The following is a 15,005-nucleotide window of genomic DNA, read 5'->3' on the forward strand; positions in this document are numbered from 1 at the left end:
TGCCCAATGAGTTTCCCCTTTCCTTTGCCTTATACATAAGTTCTTTAATTATATATTCACATAATATTCATAAATGTGTAAATACAGTTATGTGCAGGATTTTTAATGCAATCTTTTTACTTTTAAAAAGTCGTCTTTTTCCCCCATTTTAGCATTTACACTTTGTGTGTGTGTATGTGTATATATTTCCTTTCCCCTTTTTTGCCACTACAAACAATATTACATTAAAAATTAAATGTGCATCAGACATTTACTGGTGATTTTTATTTCTATGGACTTAATTCCTAGTAGTGGGATTGCTGAGTCAAAGAGTAAAATGTATTACAGATTTTAGATATTTCTATATTGCTTCCTTGAAAAAGTGGAACACCTGACATTGCTATTCATCAAGGTGTAAGTACTTTTTTCTCTATATGCCCACCAATAACAAATTTTAGGGTTCTTTTTCATTTCTTTGAGTCCCAAAAATCAAAACTAATGCCCCACTATATTAATTTACATTTTTATACCAGTATTGTTGTTGACTACCTTGTGAATTACACCTGAGATCTACCCATTTTTAAATGATCTTTTTCTTACCTAACTTAACTTCTGATGGCTGTAGTAGTTTTACCTTCTTGTTAATATTCTTGCTCCCTTCCAATCCATTCACGATACAGCAACAAATTTTATCTTTTAAAAATGTAATTTGGATTAAATTTGTCCTCTATTGAAAGTCCTTTGGTGATTTACATGAGCACTTAGAATGAAATCAGATTTCTTCACCTGTCCTGTAAGGCATTTGTGCTCTTCTCCTACCTTAACTTGAATCCCTCTCCTATCACCCCTCATAGTTCACGTTCCTTGTCTCTTCCAAGTTCTTTCCCTCTTCGGATACTTTAATGGTCCTCTTTTCTCTGTATAGCATACAGCACTTCTCACGTGATGAATGTCCTGCTTTTATATTTTTAAAAAATATTCCTTAAAAGCCAATTAGAATTGAGGCTCCCTCTGATTTTTTTCATGCCCTGAAAAATCAGTGCCCTGTTCTTTAATCTCTGAGTACTTGGGATATTTTGTACTTGAATGTTTGCTTTTTTAAAAATTAGCAACTACCGTGCTAATCTCCATAAGGACAAAAACACTGTCAGTTTTCTTCCCTGATCTGTGCTCAGCAGCCACTGTACCTGCTAGGCATTCAGTTGAATGAATGCTTCCAACTGCAGGGTTAATAATAGTTGGTCATCCTGTTAACCCTTCTGTCATCCTAGAATCACTGTCTTTTCCCCAGGCTGACACTTTGCCTCTTTCTTCTCTGACCCATTCTGTGGTGTTTTACAGTTTAATTATGGTGGATGACCTTATTCTTGCTCTTTCAGGTATTATCCTTTCTCTTAAAATGAAGATTAACAGTAAGATAAATAATTAAAATAAGGGACATTTGGGTGGCTCAGTCGGTTGGGCCTCTTTGGTTCAGGTCATGTTCCCAGGGTCCTGGGATCAAGCTCCATGTTGGGCTCCCTGCTCGGTGGGGAGCCTGCTTCTCCCTCTCCCTCTGCTGCTTCCCCTGTTTGTGCTTTCTCGCTCTCTCTCAAATAAATAAATAAAATCTTAGAAAAAAAAAACCACACACAGTAAAATAAACCCTAAAGTAAAACACTGACTTGTGAAATTTTTTCACTGAAATTACTACTTTCATGAGTTTTCATGAAACATAAAAGATTTATCATTTTTACTCAGATATTCTGAAAAGATTTTCCAGGGGAAATGGAAATTAATTAATTGGAAAGATATAGACTGATTTTTTGGATAATGATAGTGCTCGTTTGTTTTCCTTTAATCAGTTAAAATTATTATTCCTAAATAACCTTTGTATAAAAGTCACTTTTGATTCTAAAAACTATTAAAGTCCATTATATCTGTCATATTAAAATGGGATTTTATTATTTTGAACAAAGACACTGGGTTTGTGTCTTTGGATCTTTGACTAGAACGTGTTGAATTAATATGTATATTTAGTAAACTAAAAAGAAAAAATGTTCAGAAAACAGTTTTGGATTTGGATCTTTGACTAGAACGTGTTGGATTAATATGTATATTTAGTAAACTAAAAAGAAAAAATGTTCAGAAAACAGTAGAAGGTTAATGATTACAGCAAAAATGACAAAAATTAGAATGTATGAGTAGAGTGAGAAATTGAAGAACTTTGTGTCATAGAATTACAGAAGTTATTCTAGACAAAAAAGCATCATAGGTAAAGAGCATATTCAATTATGCAAACATGCTCCCCCTTTTTAAAAAGTTTAGATAAATTTAGGGGCACCTGGGTGGCTCATTGGTTGAGCAGCTGAAGCTCAGGGCGTGATCCCGGGGTCCAGGAATGAGTCCCACATTGGGCTCCTTGCGGGAAGCCAGCTTCTTTCTCTGCCTAGGTCTCTGCCTCTCTCTCTGTGTCTCTCATGCATAAATAAAATCTTTAAAAGAAAAAAAAAAGTTTAGATAAATATAGAGCATACCATCGATTAAAAGGACCTTTTCATATAGAATGAATGTGGTAGCAAAACTGAGTATGTATACCACCATACACTTCAATAAGCATTTATTAGATACATTATATGTGCCAAGCCCCATGATTGGCACCGCTCTCAGGCCCTACCCTCAAGGAGTTTGCATTCTACAAGGGACTCTATAAGCAAGCAGTTCATTAGAAGCCTTAGAATTCCAGCTACTCAAAAATACTTTCAAAAAAATACTACTTTCCAGTACAGATTATTGATATTTAAGCAATTTGCATTTACAGAATTCTTTTGTGCTCTTTTAGGAGATTAATTCTGATCAGACTACCCAGGGCAACATCAGCAGTGACCGAGGAAAGAAGAGAAGTGTAGCAGCAGCTGGTACAGAGAACATCCAACAAAAAACAGATGAGAAAGTAGACGAATCAGGACCACCTGCCCCTTCAAAACCCAGGAGAGGACGCCGACCCAAGTCTGAATCTCAGGGCAATGCAACCAAAAATGATGACATAAACAAACCTCTTGGCAAGGGAAGAAAGAGAGCTGCGGTCAGTCAGGAAAGCCCTGGGGGTCTGGAAGCAGGTAATGCCAAAGCACCCAAACTGCAAGATGTAGCCAAAAAGGCAGTACCAGCAGAGAGACAGATTGACTTACAAAGGTAATGGACACCATTCTTTCTGAACTGTTAATTTAGACATTGTGTTTTATTCTTAGTGTGTGCCGGTTACCCCCAAACACCTAGGCATTTGAGACTGAAAACTGCCCTTGGTTTTCCTGAGTAGGTTATAGTGGCATTTATTTTGATCTCATAACCTCCGGGAAGCCAGTTTGAAGAGAGATCTTATTTCTTTTGGTTAATTTTTAATTAGGATATCGTGTTGTGATATTTCTGCTTACTAGCAAGGATGGTATTATATTTTGCTTGGTATCCTTCACATAGTTACATGGGCTTTACTTAATTTAAAGGGCTACCTTTTTGGGTAAAAAGGTCTCAGAAAGCAGAAGACAGAAGTCATGACACACAAACAGGTATATCCTGCTCTTCAATTCCTCTTGTTAGAGTTAATTTTAATATAAATCAACAATTTACCCCACCCCACCCCCAATCTCCAGTGAAACAACCTCACAGCTGCTCATCTTTGATCATTCCTAGGCTGAGACTTCAGCTTCTCTACCCTGTAATGGTCCTGTTCCAGCGGGAGACCTGGAACTTGGCTCCTTTCACACTTGGCCTGCCCTCTGCTTTTTTCCTTGTATATCTGTACCTAACTCATCTCCCCTTGAGCTTAGATGACAAACATCTGAATTTCTTCTAGGAAAGAGTTTTGATCATCTCAGGATGATCTTACCATCCTGCTTCAGTATTTTTATAAAGTACAGTGTTGCCTGAAGCATATGTGTTAACAAGTACATTTTTTAAATTACCATTCACGTTAAATTTTCTTACATTTTAATTGTCTCTAGCTACCTTTTACAACATCTCATGGGAGCAGATCCAGGCCCAAACCTGATCTAAGTAATGGATGTTTCTCCTACTCACTTGTAGTTTTATGGACTAATAAGTGTAGTACTGAAAGCAGTTGGGGGCAAATGTATTATTTTTCTCGTCAGATCTGGATCTTTGACCTAGAATGTCTTATTTAACCTCAACCTCCTCTTTGTCTTCAGTAAGACAGTATAATAATACCTTCTTCAAAGGACTGTGGATCAGTAAACGTAAAGCACTTAAAAAAGTGCCTTTCACAGAATAAGTAGTTATCGTTGTAATCATTGAACTCTAGTTTCTCTACCCCTTAATACACTTTTCAGTTACACAAAAGTTGAACAGTTTCCTTCAAGATGGCCAGAATTTTCTAAAGGATTTCTGAAATTCTGTTTTAGCCATTCCATTATTAGTACTGATCATCACACATAGGCCACTTGAGCCACCTGACCTTACCTCTCATTTACTGTCTTTTTGCCTTCTAAGCAAAATATCTAGTTACTTACTTGGTCCTTGAAAATGTTTTCAATAGCAACCAGACCTTGTCTCTGATTAGGGCATTGTAAAACCCATTGCTCTGCTTTTGCTACACCATGTACCTCAGTATCGTTAAACCAGCAAAAATGGCTTACATGCCAGGGACTGGTTAAAAATAGCATTGAGCCTTCTTGAAAATCTAAAAATGTCTTCAGTGAAAAAGCACCTTAGAAGTCTCAAGTATGCTGGCTGTTAGGTTGAGAGGGGTGGGGGGACTGTGTTAGTCAAAACAAGTTCTGTGATGGTTTTATATTCTCAGTGAAGTTAGATGGTTAAATTAGATGTTCATGACAATGTTTACTGTGTTAATTCAGTAGAATAGATCAGATATTTTGCACACATACTTCAGAAACTTCTGCTTGAACTGTCTGCTACTAATTGAACAAAACATAGAAGTACATTCTGAAACTTCCTCCCAAGTTTCCTTTTACCTTTTCCTAAACCTAATATACAACTCTGCCCTCTCATTCTAGCATTATGACTTCAGCTTGGAATCCTGATGAACTATTCAGTGAAAGCTCACTCACTGAAAGTGAAAAGCTGAAAGTGAAAGATCACTGCTCATGATCACCTCTTGCATAGAATTGAATGCCTTATAGGCACATCAGTATTGCTCCTGGTACTTCTCATTCGTTCTTTCAACAAATACTCAACTGATAAGAATGCTCGCATCATGCTGGGTGTTGACAATACAGATGTATCCAAAATGATAGTTTTGAGGTTCTTGCCCTCACAGAGTTTATTTCCCTAGCTTGTCAACTCCAAAAGAGTTTCACATTAGGTCTGTTGATTGATACAGGAAATTATAAGAATTTTTTTTTAAGTACTACATAAAACAGAGTGAAATTCTGACACCTGTTAAGGACATGATGCTAAGTGAAATAAGCCAGACCCCAAAGGATAAATACTATACGATTCCATTTATATGAGGTACCTAGAGCCATCACATTCAGAGAGACAGACAGTAGAATGGTGGTTGCCAGGACGAGGAGGGGTAGGTTTTAGTGTTCAGTGGGTGTACAGAGTTTCATTTGGGGAAGATGAAAACATTCTAGAAATAAATGGCTATGATTGTACAACATTGTGCATGTACTTAATGCCACTGAACCATGTCCTTTAAAATGGTCAAAATGAGACACCTGGGTGGCCCAGTGGTTGAGCGTCGGCCTTTGACTCAGGTCGTTATCCCAGGGTCCTGGGATCAAGTCCCACATCACGCTCCCTGCAAAGAGCCTGCTTCTCCCTCTGCCTGTGTCTCTGCTTCTCTCTGTGTGTCTCTCACCAATAAAGAAATAAAATCTTAAAAAGAAATGGTTAAAATGATAAATATTAGGTCATATAAATTTTACACCAAAAAACTGCTACATAGGAATAATGATCGCTAACACTAATATAGTACTTATTATAAGCCAGGCTCCATTCTAAGCTCCTTGTTAATGTATTAAATCCTTAAAACCCCTCTTTGTGGTAAGTTGTATCATTCTCAGCTTAACCTCTTACGAGAGCCCCTGCATGTTAGCATCAGAGAGGAACAAACCAAGCAGTAGATCAGATATTCTTGAAAACGGCACACTTAAAGTAAATGAAGCACCTAATGCTAACAACATCGTCAGACTGATGAAAGTTAGGTACAATAATGTGTGGAAGATACTTGGGGTAGTCCTTGGCCTATATATCAACATAAATAATAGTAATGATAGGGAAAGGTTGTTAACTATATATTTGCCTTGCCAGCAGTCAGTTTGAAGTAAGTATAACCCTATATTAAAGATAAGGAGGGATCCCTGGGTGGCGCAGCGGTTTGGCGCCTGCCTTTGGCCCAGGGCGCGATCCTGGAGACCCGGGATCGAATCCCACGTCAGGCTCCCAGTGCATGGAGCCTGCTTCTCCCTCTGCCTGTGTCTCTGCCTCTTTCTCTCTCTCTGTGACTATCATAAATAATAAATAAAAATTAAAAAAAAAAAAAAAGATAAGGAGACCCAAACAGACTACTGTCTCAGGGCACCTGGCCAGTGTCCTGCAGAGCAAAGCTTCGAATCCAGGCGCATCCCTTAGTAACCACCTCAGTGTGGTGGGTTCTCTTAATTTACACAGCATTTTGAAACATTTTTAAACTGTGAACATTCAGAACTCTATTTTTCCTTTTTTTTTTTAATATTTATTCATTCATGAAAGACACACAGGCAGAGAAGCATGCTCTATGCAGGAAGCCTAATGTGGGACCCGATCCTGGACCCCAGGATCACACCCTGGGCGGAAGGCAGATGCTTAACCACTGAGCCACCCAGGAGTCCTGTTTTTCCTCTTAATATGTAAAAGATACTGTGTAATGATATAAAAGATACTGTGTAGTTACCACCAAATCATGGAGTAGATACATCAAAACAAAAGTTCCTTATTTGCGATTCAGCTGATATTTTAACTATCTCAAGGAGAAATGTTAAACCATCAAAATCCTGACAGTACCAGCTTTATTTTTATTTCATGGTGGGACTGTAGCTTTCACTTTCCTATAAGACTCTAAACATACTTCTCATTGAGGCACGTGGCTGGCTCAGGCGATAATGCATGCCACTCTTGATCTCGGGATCATGAGGCCGAGCCCTATGTTGGGCATAGAGTTTACTTAAAAAATAAATAAAAGTAAACATACTTTTCATTAACTGCAAGTAGTACCTGTGATTGATTTGACATCCCACCTGAATTTTCCTGAGACCTGGTGATGATTACATACAGATTAAAGCCATACGATTACAGTTCTCATTATAAAACTAGGACAACACCTTGAATCATCCTGTTAATGTTGTCATTAAAATTTCAACCAACTAATTACTAAAAGAAATGGGGTTGCCAAACCTGAGAGCCATCAAACACTAAATCTGTGAGCCAAGGATGACTCCAGAATGATACTCATTGCCTTGGTAACTCAAAGCCTAGCCTAAAGGCTTTGCATTGTGGAGTGAGATCTAAATTGCTGCACTGAAGTTGTTCACCCCTGGACTCAAAGCTTGAGTGTAAGACTTTGATAAATAAGGCCCAGTACCCCTAGTGCTTCTCTATGCCCCTGCTCTCTAATTTCACATGCCACTTCAATCTTTTTCTTAACCTTGCATTATTCTTCATAACTTTTCACTTGCATAATTTCTCACTTCTCAGATGGTCCAGTCCTGCTCTGGCCACAGGTTTTCACAGTAACAGCTGAAAAGAGCCTCTCCCCCCTGACATTACCCTAATCTTCTTAACTCCATGTATTCCTTTGTCCTTCTGAGTAGGAATCTCCTCAAGGTAGCCAATCTATAGCTATGCTAGCATCACCTTTCAGAGGCTATATTTGGAATTGTTACTACTTTTGAGAAAATTCCTGGAATTTACCCTATTTATAATAATTAGCCATTTGTGTATTATGGTCAGGAAACCGTATCTGATAACCTGATAATTAACATTGGCTTTCTGAGTTTTGAGTGAAGGGTAGATCATCATTTCAATTATAAAGTTAATTTGTTTTTCCTTTTTGTTTTTGAGCTATTATCCAGATGTCAAACAATTCCAAACATTTTGCATTGAAAATGTGTCTGCATAGGTCTGCTGATTCACCAGTATGTTTTATTAGACTTAAGGCCTTAAAGTTCTTACAAAGAAATTATCAGGAAACACCAGTGGAGAAACCGTGCTTAAATTTGGGACTTCTAAAAAAAAAAAAAAAAAAAAAAATTGGGACTTCTGGGGAAACTAAATATAAGGAAATTATCTATAGGAAAGCAGACTATTATTTTCCCATCTTTGATGAATATATTTTGTTCACTGGGACGCCTGGGTGGCTCAGTGGTTGAGTGTCTGCCTTCGGCTCAGGACATGATCCCGGGGTCCTGGAATCGAGTCCTGCATCGGGCTCCTTGCATGGAGCCTGCTTCTCCCTCTGCCTGTGTCTCTGCCTCACTGTGTCTCTCATGAATGAATAAATAAAATATTTTAAAAATATATATGTTTTGTTCGGTATGCTTAGTGTGGGAGTGTTCAAGAATCTTGGAATTTCTATTTTTTAAGCAAAGAATTTCCTATTTCCTGTGCTGATTTGTATACTCAGTTTCCTGTCATTACATGGATTCATATCTTCAAATTATAGGAACCCCTAAGTATGTATCCTCATATGTTAATCATATATTAGTTTGATATGAATACTTACTCAGTTTCAGTAGCAGGTGAATTTTATCAAACTAGTATGACATCTTTTAGAAGCCAGGTACTTGATGTGATGGCAGTTCACTTTGTGACACAGAATAAAATCTAGCATATTCTTTCAGTGATCTAGATCATTTAAAAGTCTGTGAGAGCAGCCAGGAACATACTGAGGTATGAGGTAAATGGAAGCTTTCCAAAGGTGCAATAGCAACTTATAGAGGATTCTTTGATATCATATTATTAAATCTGCTTTATATATCATAACAAATTAAGTCTCTATAAGATCTTAATCACTTAGCTTGTTTTTCAAGCATTGTCATCTTAATAAAATGTATATGTAGTGGAATACAGGTAAATATCTCCCTTGCATTTCTCCCAAGTTTGAAATTGTTGAGGAGGAGACACAGTTTTTTTGGTTTTGAGGTGGTTTTTAAGATTTTATTTATCCTTGAGAGACACAGGAGAAGCAGGCTCCTCACAGGGAGCCCAGTGCAGGACTCAATCCCTGGACGCAGGATCACTCCCTGAGCTGAAGGCAGACGCTCAACCACTGAGCCACCCAGGTGTCCCGGAGACACAGTTTTAATACTGATACGGCTGACAAAAAATGTGGAAGTGACAGGCCAGGCGGCTACAAATGCCTTGCCTCTAAATTGAACCACAGGCAAACCAGAATGTCCCTTTTGGAAGCAAAAGATACAAATCTAGGAGAGTACAAGCCCAGCATGCTTAGTTCCTCCCACCCCTCGCCCCTCACCTATTCGATGGATTCTTCTCTTTCCAAAGAGGAATTAGGGGAGAGAAGAGAGAGACCACATTCCCCATGCTTATGCTTCCAGAGATCAGACTCTCTCTCCTTACGAGGAAAATGGGACCAGTGGGGATTTCATTCCTCTAACCTCTTCACAGGATTAAAGTAAATTTTCCTCCTTGTTTGTTTGTTTGTTTTAAGCATATTAAAATGTATGTGTTTGGGGCACCTGGGTGGCTCGGTTGAGCGCCTGCCTTCGGCTCAGGTCACCATCTCAGTGTCCTGAGATCTCTGTGCTCGGCAGGGAGTCTGCTTCTTCTTCAGTTTTTCTTTCTCTGACCCTCCCTCCATTTGTGCTCTGTCTCTCTCTCAGAAGCTTTTAAGAAAAGTAAAATGTATGTGTTTACCTGGTTTGGAAGTTAGAACTTCTTTTGCTACTTATATAAATTCATTTTGCCATAAGTGCCCAGTACCTTTTTTTCTGTAATACCATTTTGAAATAATTGTAATAACAAATTGCAGTTATTTCAAATAAATAGCTTCTATTGTTTTATTATGGTAAGCAAATCTGCCATTGGATAGCAGCACCTAATGGTTGAAAATAAAAACTTAATTGGTATATTGTGTTTATATGTAGTTTAGAGAAAGATTCCTTAAAATAAGTAAAGGTCTCACGTGAAAACTGGAAAAAATATTTTGAGTTTTTTTGTTTTGTTTTGTTTTGTTTTTAATCCATGAGAGAGAGAGAGAGAGAGAGAGAGAGGCAGAGACAGGCAGAGGGAGAAGCAGGCTCCATGCAGGGAACCCGACTTGGGACTTGATTCCCGGTCTCCAGGATCAGGCCCTGGGCTGAAGGCGGCGCTAAACCGCTGAGCTACCCGGGCTGCCCTATTTTGAGATATTTAGATAATAACTGTAGAAATGAAGTAATTCTGGTTTGGTTTGTTTTCCTGTTTGCATCTTTTCTAACTTTGCTTTCTTCTATTCCCATCCCCAAGGTAAAAAGAAAACTCATTTGCAAAGGGAAAAAATGAAGGCCAAACAGAAGCACAGACTCCAGCTTCTGCAAAAACTTGGATTCACAATGTCCCTGAACAGAAAATGAAGTTAACTTCAGAACACACTTTCTGCCTTGAAAACTGAAAGAAACTATTACTTCCTTTTCACATGACCACAAGTCCTTTGATGGAAATGTACAGAGAAACTCTTGAGAGAGAGAGAGAGAGAGAGAGAGAGAGAGAGAGGCTAAAAGCAACTCTATTCTACCCTTCCCCCCTAGACTTTTCTTATGAAAAGTCAATAATTAAGCAAATTGCTTAACACTTGGTTCCAGTTCCTGCATATCTGGAGTTTAAAGGCATAATATACCATTAATTTCCATGCTGCAGTTTTTATTTTAAGGAAAGTAACAGGATGTCCTTACACTGACACTGAAAATTCATCAATTTTAGAGCCAGGAATTCCCGTGTTACACAAGAAAAAAATAGAAGTCTACTGAATTAATTTTTTAGAAGAAAAGAGATCAGATTAAATATTTCTTTGTTTTTCCTTTTGGAAACTTTTATGTATAATTCTTTCTGCCTGCCTACTTTTCTGCAAAAATGAGATGTACAGATTTCAGTTCCCTGCTATGAAAAGTGATGTGGTGGCAATTTTATAAATGTTGCTTTCTGATTTTTATCAGAGTGAGAAAATAATTAAGATTATTATTGATTTCATATCACTTCATATTTTGATTTCCCCTCCATTTTAGTTTAATATAATTTGCAATAAATGTACATATTGTTGTTTGTTTCATAAAGCATATCACTTTAAAATGGTTTTTACTCCTGTGATTATGTTGGAATATTTGGAATTTTAAAGGAGTAAAGACTGCCCAGCATTTGGTTTTATAATGTTTGTCATCAGATTTTTATTATTGATGTAAAGAAAAAAGTCAATTTTTTTAAATAGTTGGACTTTGGCAGCTTTGTAAGGAAAGTTGGAGGTGTTTAGGATTGCCATCAATTTTCAGCATTGTGCTATTGGGAATTAAGTATTTTGCTTTTTGTCTGCCAGTCTGGGCTCAGTTTTTATGTTTATTTTAGAAGACAACTGTTGCATCGATATATTGTTTCTTGGCATTGTTCAGCATAGGTGATGTGTGCACTTTTTGTGTACACATAATCATATTTAAGTTTTTTGCATAAAATAAATGCTTCTAGAGGTCATATGGTAGTCTTTTTTAATCTCTTTATCATATTATGTTTTGTTTCTTTTTATGTGAAAGGGCTAAAGTCATAAAGAACATGATTACAGTCAACTCTCCATTATCTATAAAACAGTGACTGTGCCTCAGATTTTGAGTTGCAGTCATAATTTAAATCTTAAACTGAATGAAAGCAAGTATGTTACAAGAGCTGATTCAGGAGGAACTTGTAATTGATCCTTCCTCATGCTCAAGAGTTGTTGCCCCCCAGTCTTCATTTGAGGCTCTTTCTCAAAACCATAACTGAATGTGCTCACTCAGCTGCCTTGCACGTTCCTAGGAGGGTCAGAAGACATAAACGACACGTGCACTAGAACCGTCTTGAGACGCTATAGTCCACAGGCATGTAAAACAGCGAATGTGAGTAATGTCAAAATAAAAGGTTATGTTAAATGTGAAATCTGCTAGTAGTAAATGTCACGTATGATCTCCTAGATAATCAAGAGTTGGCTGTATATTGACTCAGTGAAAGATGGGTAACTCTTTCAAATATGCATGTACACACATGTAAGTATCAGATGATGGTTAGGGAACAGTGAATACAAGTGATAGAAAACAATACCTTTTAAAAGGGCAAGAAAAGCCCTGCTCTTCTTATTGCCTCTTCATTACCCTTTAGAAGTATAAAATATTGCCTCCAACATGCTGAAAAAGAATATCTATGCATAAGCATCAGAGAAGTCCCTCAAGCAAACAGTGGATGTGTATATTTAGAAAGATTTTAAAGTGCTCTTAGCATCAGACAACTTGATTCGCAAGGCCACTGACCTGTCACCAATAAAAAAAGCACACTGGTAGGGACCTTCTTTTTCAACTCCTTTTGATTACTCAGCATCACAGCTGACTAGATTACCTAGTGCTATTAAACAATGTAGCAGACCCATTTGCATCTGTTTGTGGCTGCATTGATTTTTGCAGGAGAGGAGTTTAGCTAAAAGGATCTGGTCCGCAGGTGTATGTAAATGGCCCCTCTGGTTTCATAATGTGATGCAAGCATCTGGCACTAAGGGAAGGGAGAGTAGGATGATAAAAAGATTGAGATGATGGGGGAGGGACTTAAGGGACATTTGTCAGTTTTCCTTTGAAAAAGGAAAATGTTAAATCCCTTAGGAATTTGATATTCACATCTCAGAGAAATACAACACAAAGTGCAGACTTATATTTGAGAATTAATGTTAACCCTTTGTGTCTAGTTTGAAGCTTCTTGTATTTGTCTAAAACTACAAGCCAGAATTTTGTATCTCCTTTGATAAAAAGTGTGTATAATGTAAAGTAGTTTTGCATATTCTTGTGCTGCACATGGGCTGAATTTTTAAAAAATTTTTTAAAGACTTGAAGCAGAACCTTGTAATTTGTGTAAATGATGAGTGTAAAATCCTACCATAAAATGCTAAAAATATGCATTGTTTCAAATAAAACCAAGAAATGCAGCATTATATAGTAGTGTGGAACCCTGAATATTCATGTACCCCCTGGTATGTCACAAGTTGATAAAATATCTGCATATTTTCTGTTTGAAATCTGGAGTCTGCATATCCTCATGAGAAATCAAATGTAATCATAAGTCAAAAAAAAAACCCTTCAAACTTCTTGGCTACATACTCTGATCTGACCTACAGTGACTGAGGGAGAGCATAATAGATGATAAATTCTGATAAACATTTGGGAAACGTTAGAAGTTCCTTTTTAACCCAAGAACTTAAAAGTGGCCTTTCATTTATACTATGATACATCTATTTATTGCAAATTTTGGACATGCACATTTATTTTAAAAACTGATGGACAGCAAGCAGATTACATGTATTGGAAATAAGAAATGGACAGAATGAGAAATAAGAAAGCTAGCTATCCTGCCTGGTTCTGTATTTCACCCTCCATGGGATTATCATTCTACACCTTGATATTTGTACTGTCAAGACGTTTCTGTCTTCACTATTCAAGTGGATAAACTGTTCATAGAAACCAATGGAGACCAACAAGTCTCTAACAGTCTGACAACAAGCTTTGCAGCCTGCCTCAACAATGATGGCATTGCTCACAAGAAGTTCGCTGTAAGACAGTAACACTGTAGAACAATGGAAATGAATGTGCATAATCACACACCTCCTCAGCCTGTAAACCAGAGCTTTAAATTTTCAATTTCATAAGAGTAATAAACCTTCTTTACTTCATTTTGTGTCTTATTTGAAAGGCCAATGGCACGTCTGGGTGGCTCAGTGGGTTAAGCATCTGACTTCGGTTCAGGTCATGATATTGGGGTCTTGGAATTAAGCCCTGCGTCACACTGCACGCGGAGTCTACTTGTCCATCTCCCTCCGCCTTGTGTCCACCTCCCACCCCCCTTGTGCATGCACTTTCTCAAAAAAGAAATGAAAGGCCAACAGGAACATGTGAGTCCCATTTCTAAGGAATATGGACCAGATGTGATCAGGATTTCAATTTGGGGGTCTTTTTCAAATAATATTTATCAATCCTGATCGCCAGCTGAAGGCCCTTTACTTACCCTCATTCTCTAGTTACTCCTGTTCTCTAGCAAAGACCATGCATTTTGAATAAAATCCATTCCTTTTAGGAAATAACATTGTGTCCAATTATGGGAGAAGCTTGGAAAGCAATCAACTGGAGGTCATTTATACATACAAGGAACAAGGTCCAAGTCTGTGGAAGCCAGTCAGAACATTGAAGGGTACACAATATGGCAGGGGCTCACACTGGAAAAACTATTTTGAGCCGTTAGAAGAACTAGCAATATAAAACAGCATGACATAGGCAGATGTGACTGTTTTAGGTGATATGTTGTCTGAACTTCAGAGCCCTGAGAGATGCTGTAGAAGCAGAAAACCTACCCTTTCTATATAGAGAACTCAAAAAAGGGATTGAGTTGAACAAGCCACTGCCGCACGCACAGTAAGCTGGATCTGATGCTGAACCCTGTTCTTCAGGTTGAGGAATCCCCAGGCAGAGGTGATCATAAAGAAGAACAAACTCCAGCTGGGAAGGAACAGAAAGAAGCCTGCTAGTTCAGCAGGGCAAACACTGCCTGAGCACTTCCCATGCATGAAGCATTACTCCATCTGCAAACTATGGAAGATCTCATCCCAGCCCCCAAACCTTGCTCACCCGCTATCCTGAGTACACTCCCTTTCCAAACACAAATTTGAGTGTGCTGACAGTTCCTGTCGCCTCTCTGCACAAACTCTCTGTAACCACAGGGCCTTACTATGCTTCTCCAAAAGAGCAAATTCTGGTGGAGACCCAGACAGTGTCCCCTTGAAGCGCCTTTTAGGTTTGTTCTCAGCCTTGTTAAAGGAT

The 15,005-nt window shown here is 38.1% G+C and overlaps 1 protein-coding gene across 3 annotated transcripts in view; it reads left to right on the forward strand.

Moving 5' to 3' along the window:
* PDS5A (PDS5 cohesin associated factor A) overlaps positions 1-13,864 on the forward strand; it is a 150,882-nt gene extending 137,018 nt beyond the window's left edge. For 2 of the 3 annotated variants that reach the window (XM_049108667.1, XM_049108666.1), the window contains exons 32-34: positions 2,801-3,153; positions 4,989-5,134; positions 10,444-13,864. In XM_049108667.1, coding sequence (XP_048964624.1) covers positions 2,801-3,153; positions 4,989-5,082 — 447 coding nt within the window. In that variant the 3' untranslated portion in view covers positions 5,083-5,134; positions 10,444-13,864. The remainder of the gene's footprint in view (positions 1-2,800; positions 3,154-4,988; positions 5,135-10,443) is intronic. The other variant, XM_035714458.2, reaches the window with a different exon arrangement.
* Positions 13,865-15,005: the final 1,141 nt, after the last annotated feature.

Source organism: Canis lupus, chromosome 3 (assembly GCF_003254725.2).
Source record: "Canis lupus dingo isolate Sandy chromosome 3, ASM325472v2, whole genome shotgun sequence".
Classification (NCBI taxonomy): Eukaryota; Metazoa; Chordata; class Mammalia; order Carnivora; family Canidae; genus Canis; species Canis lupus.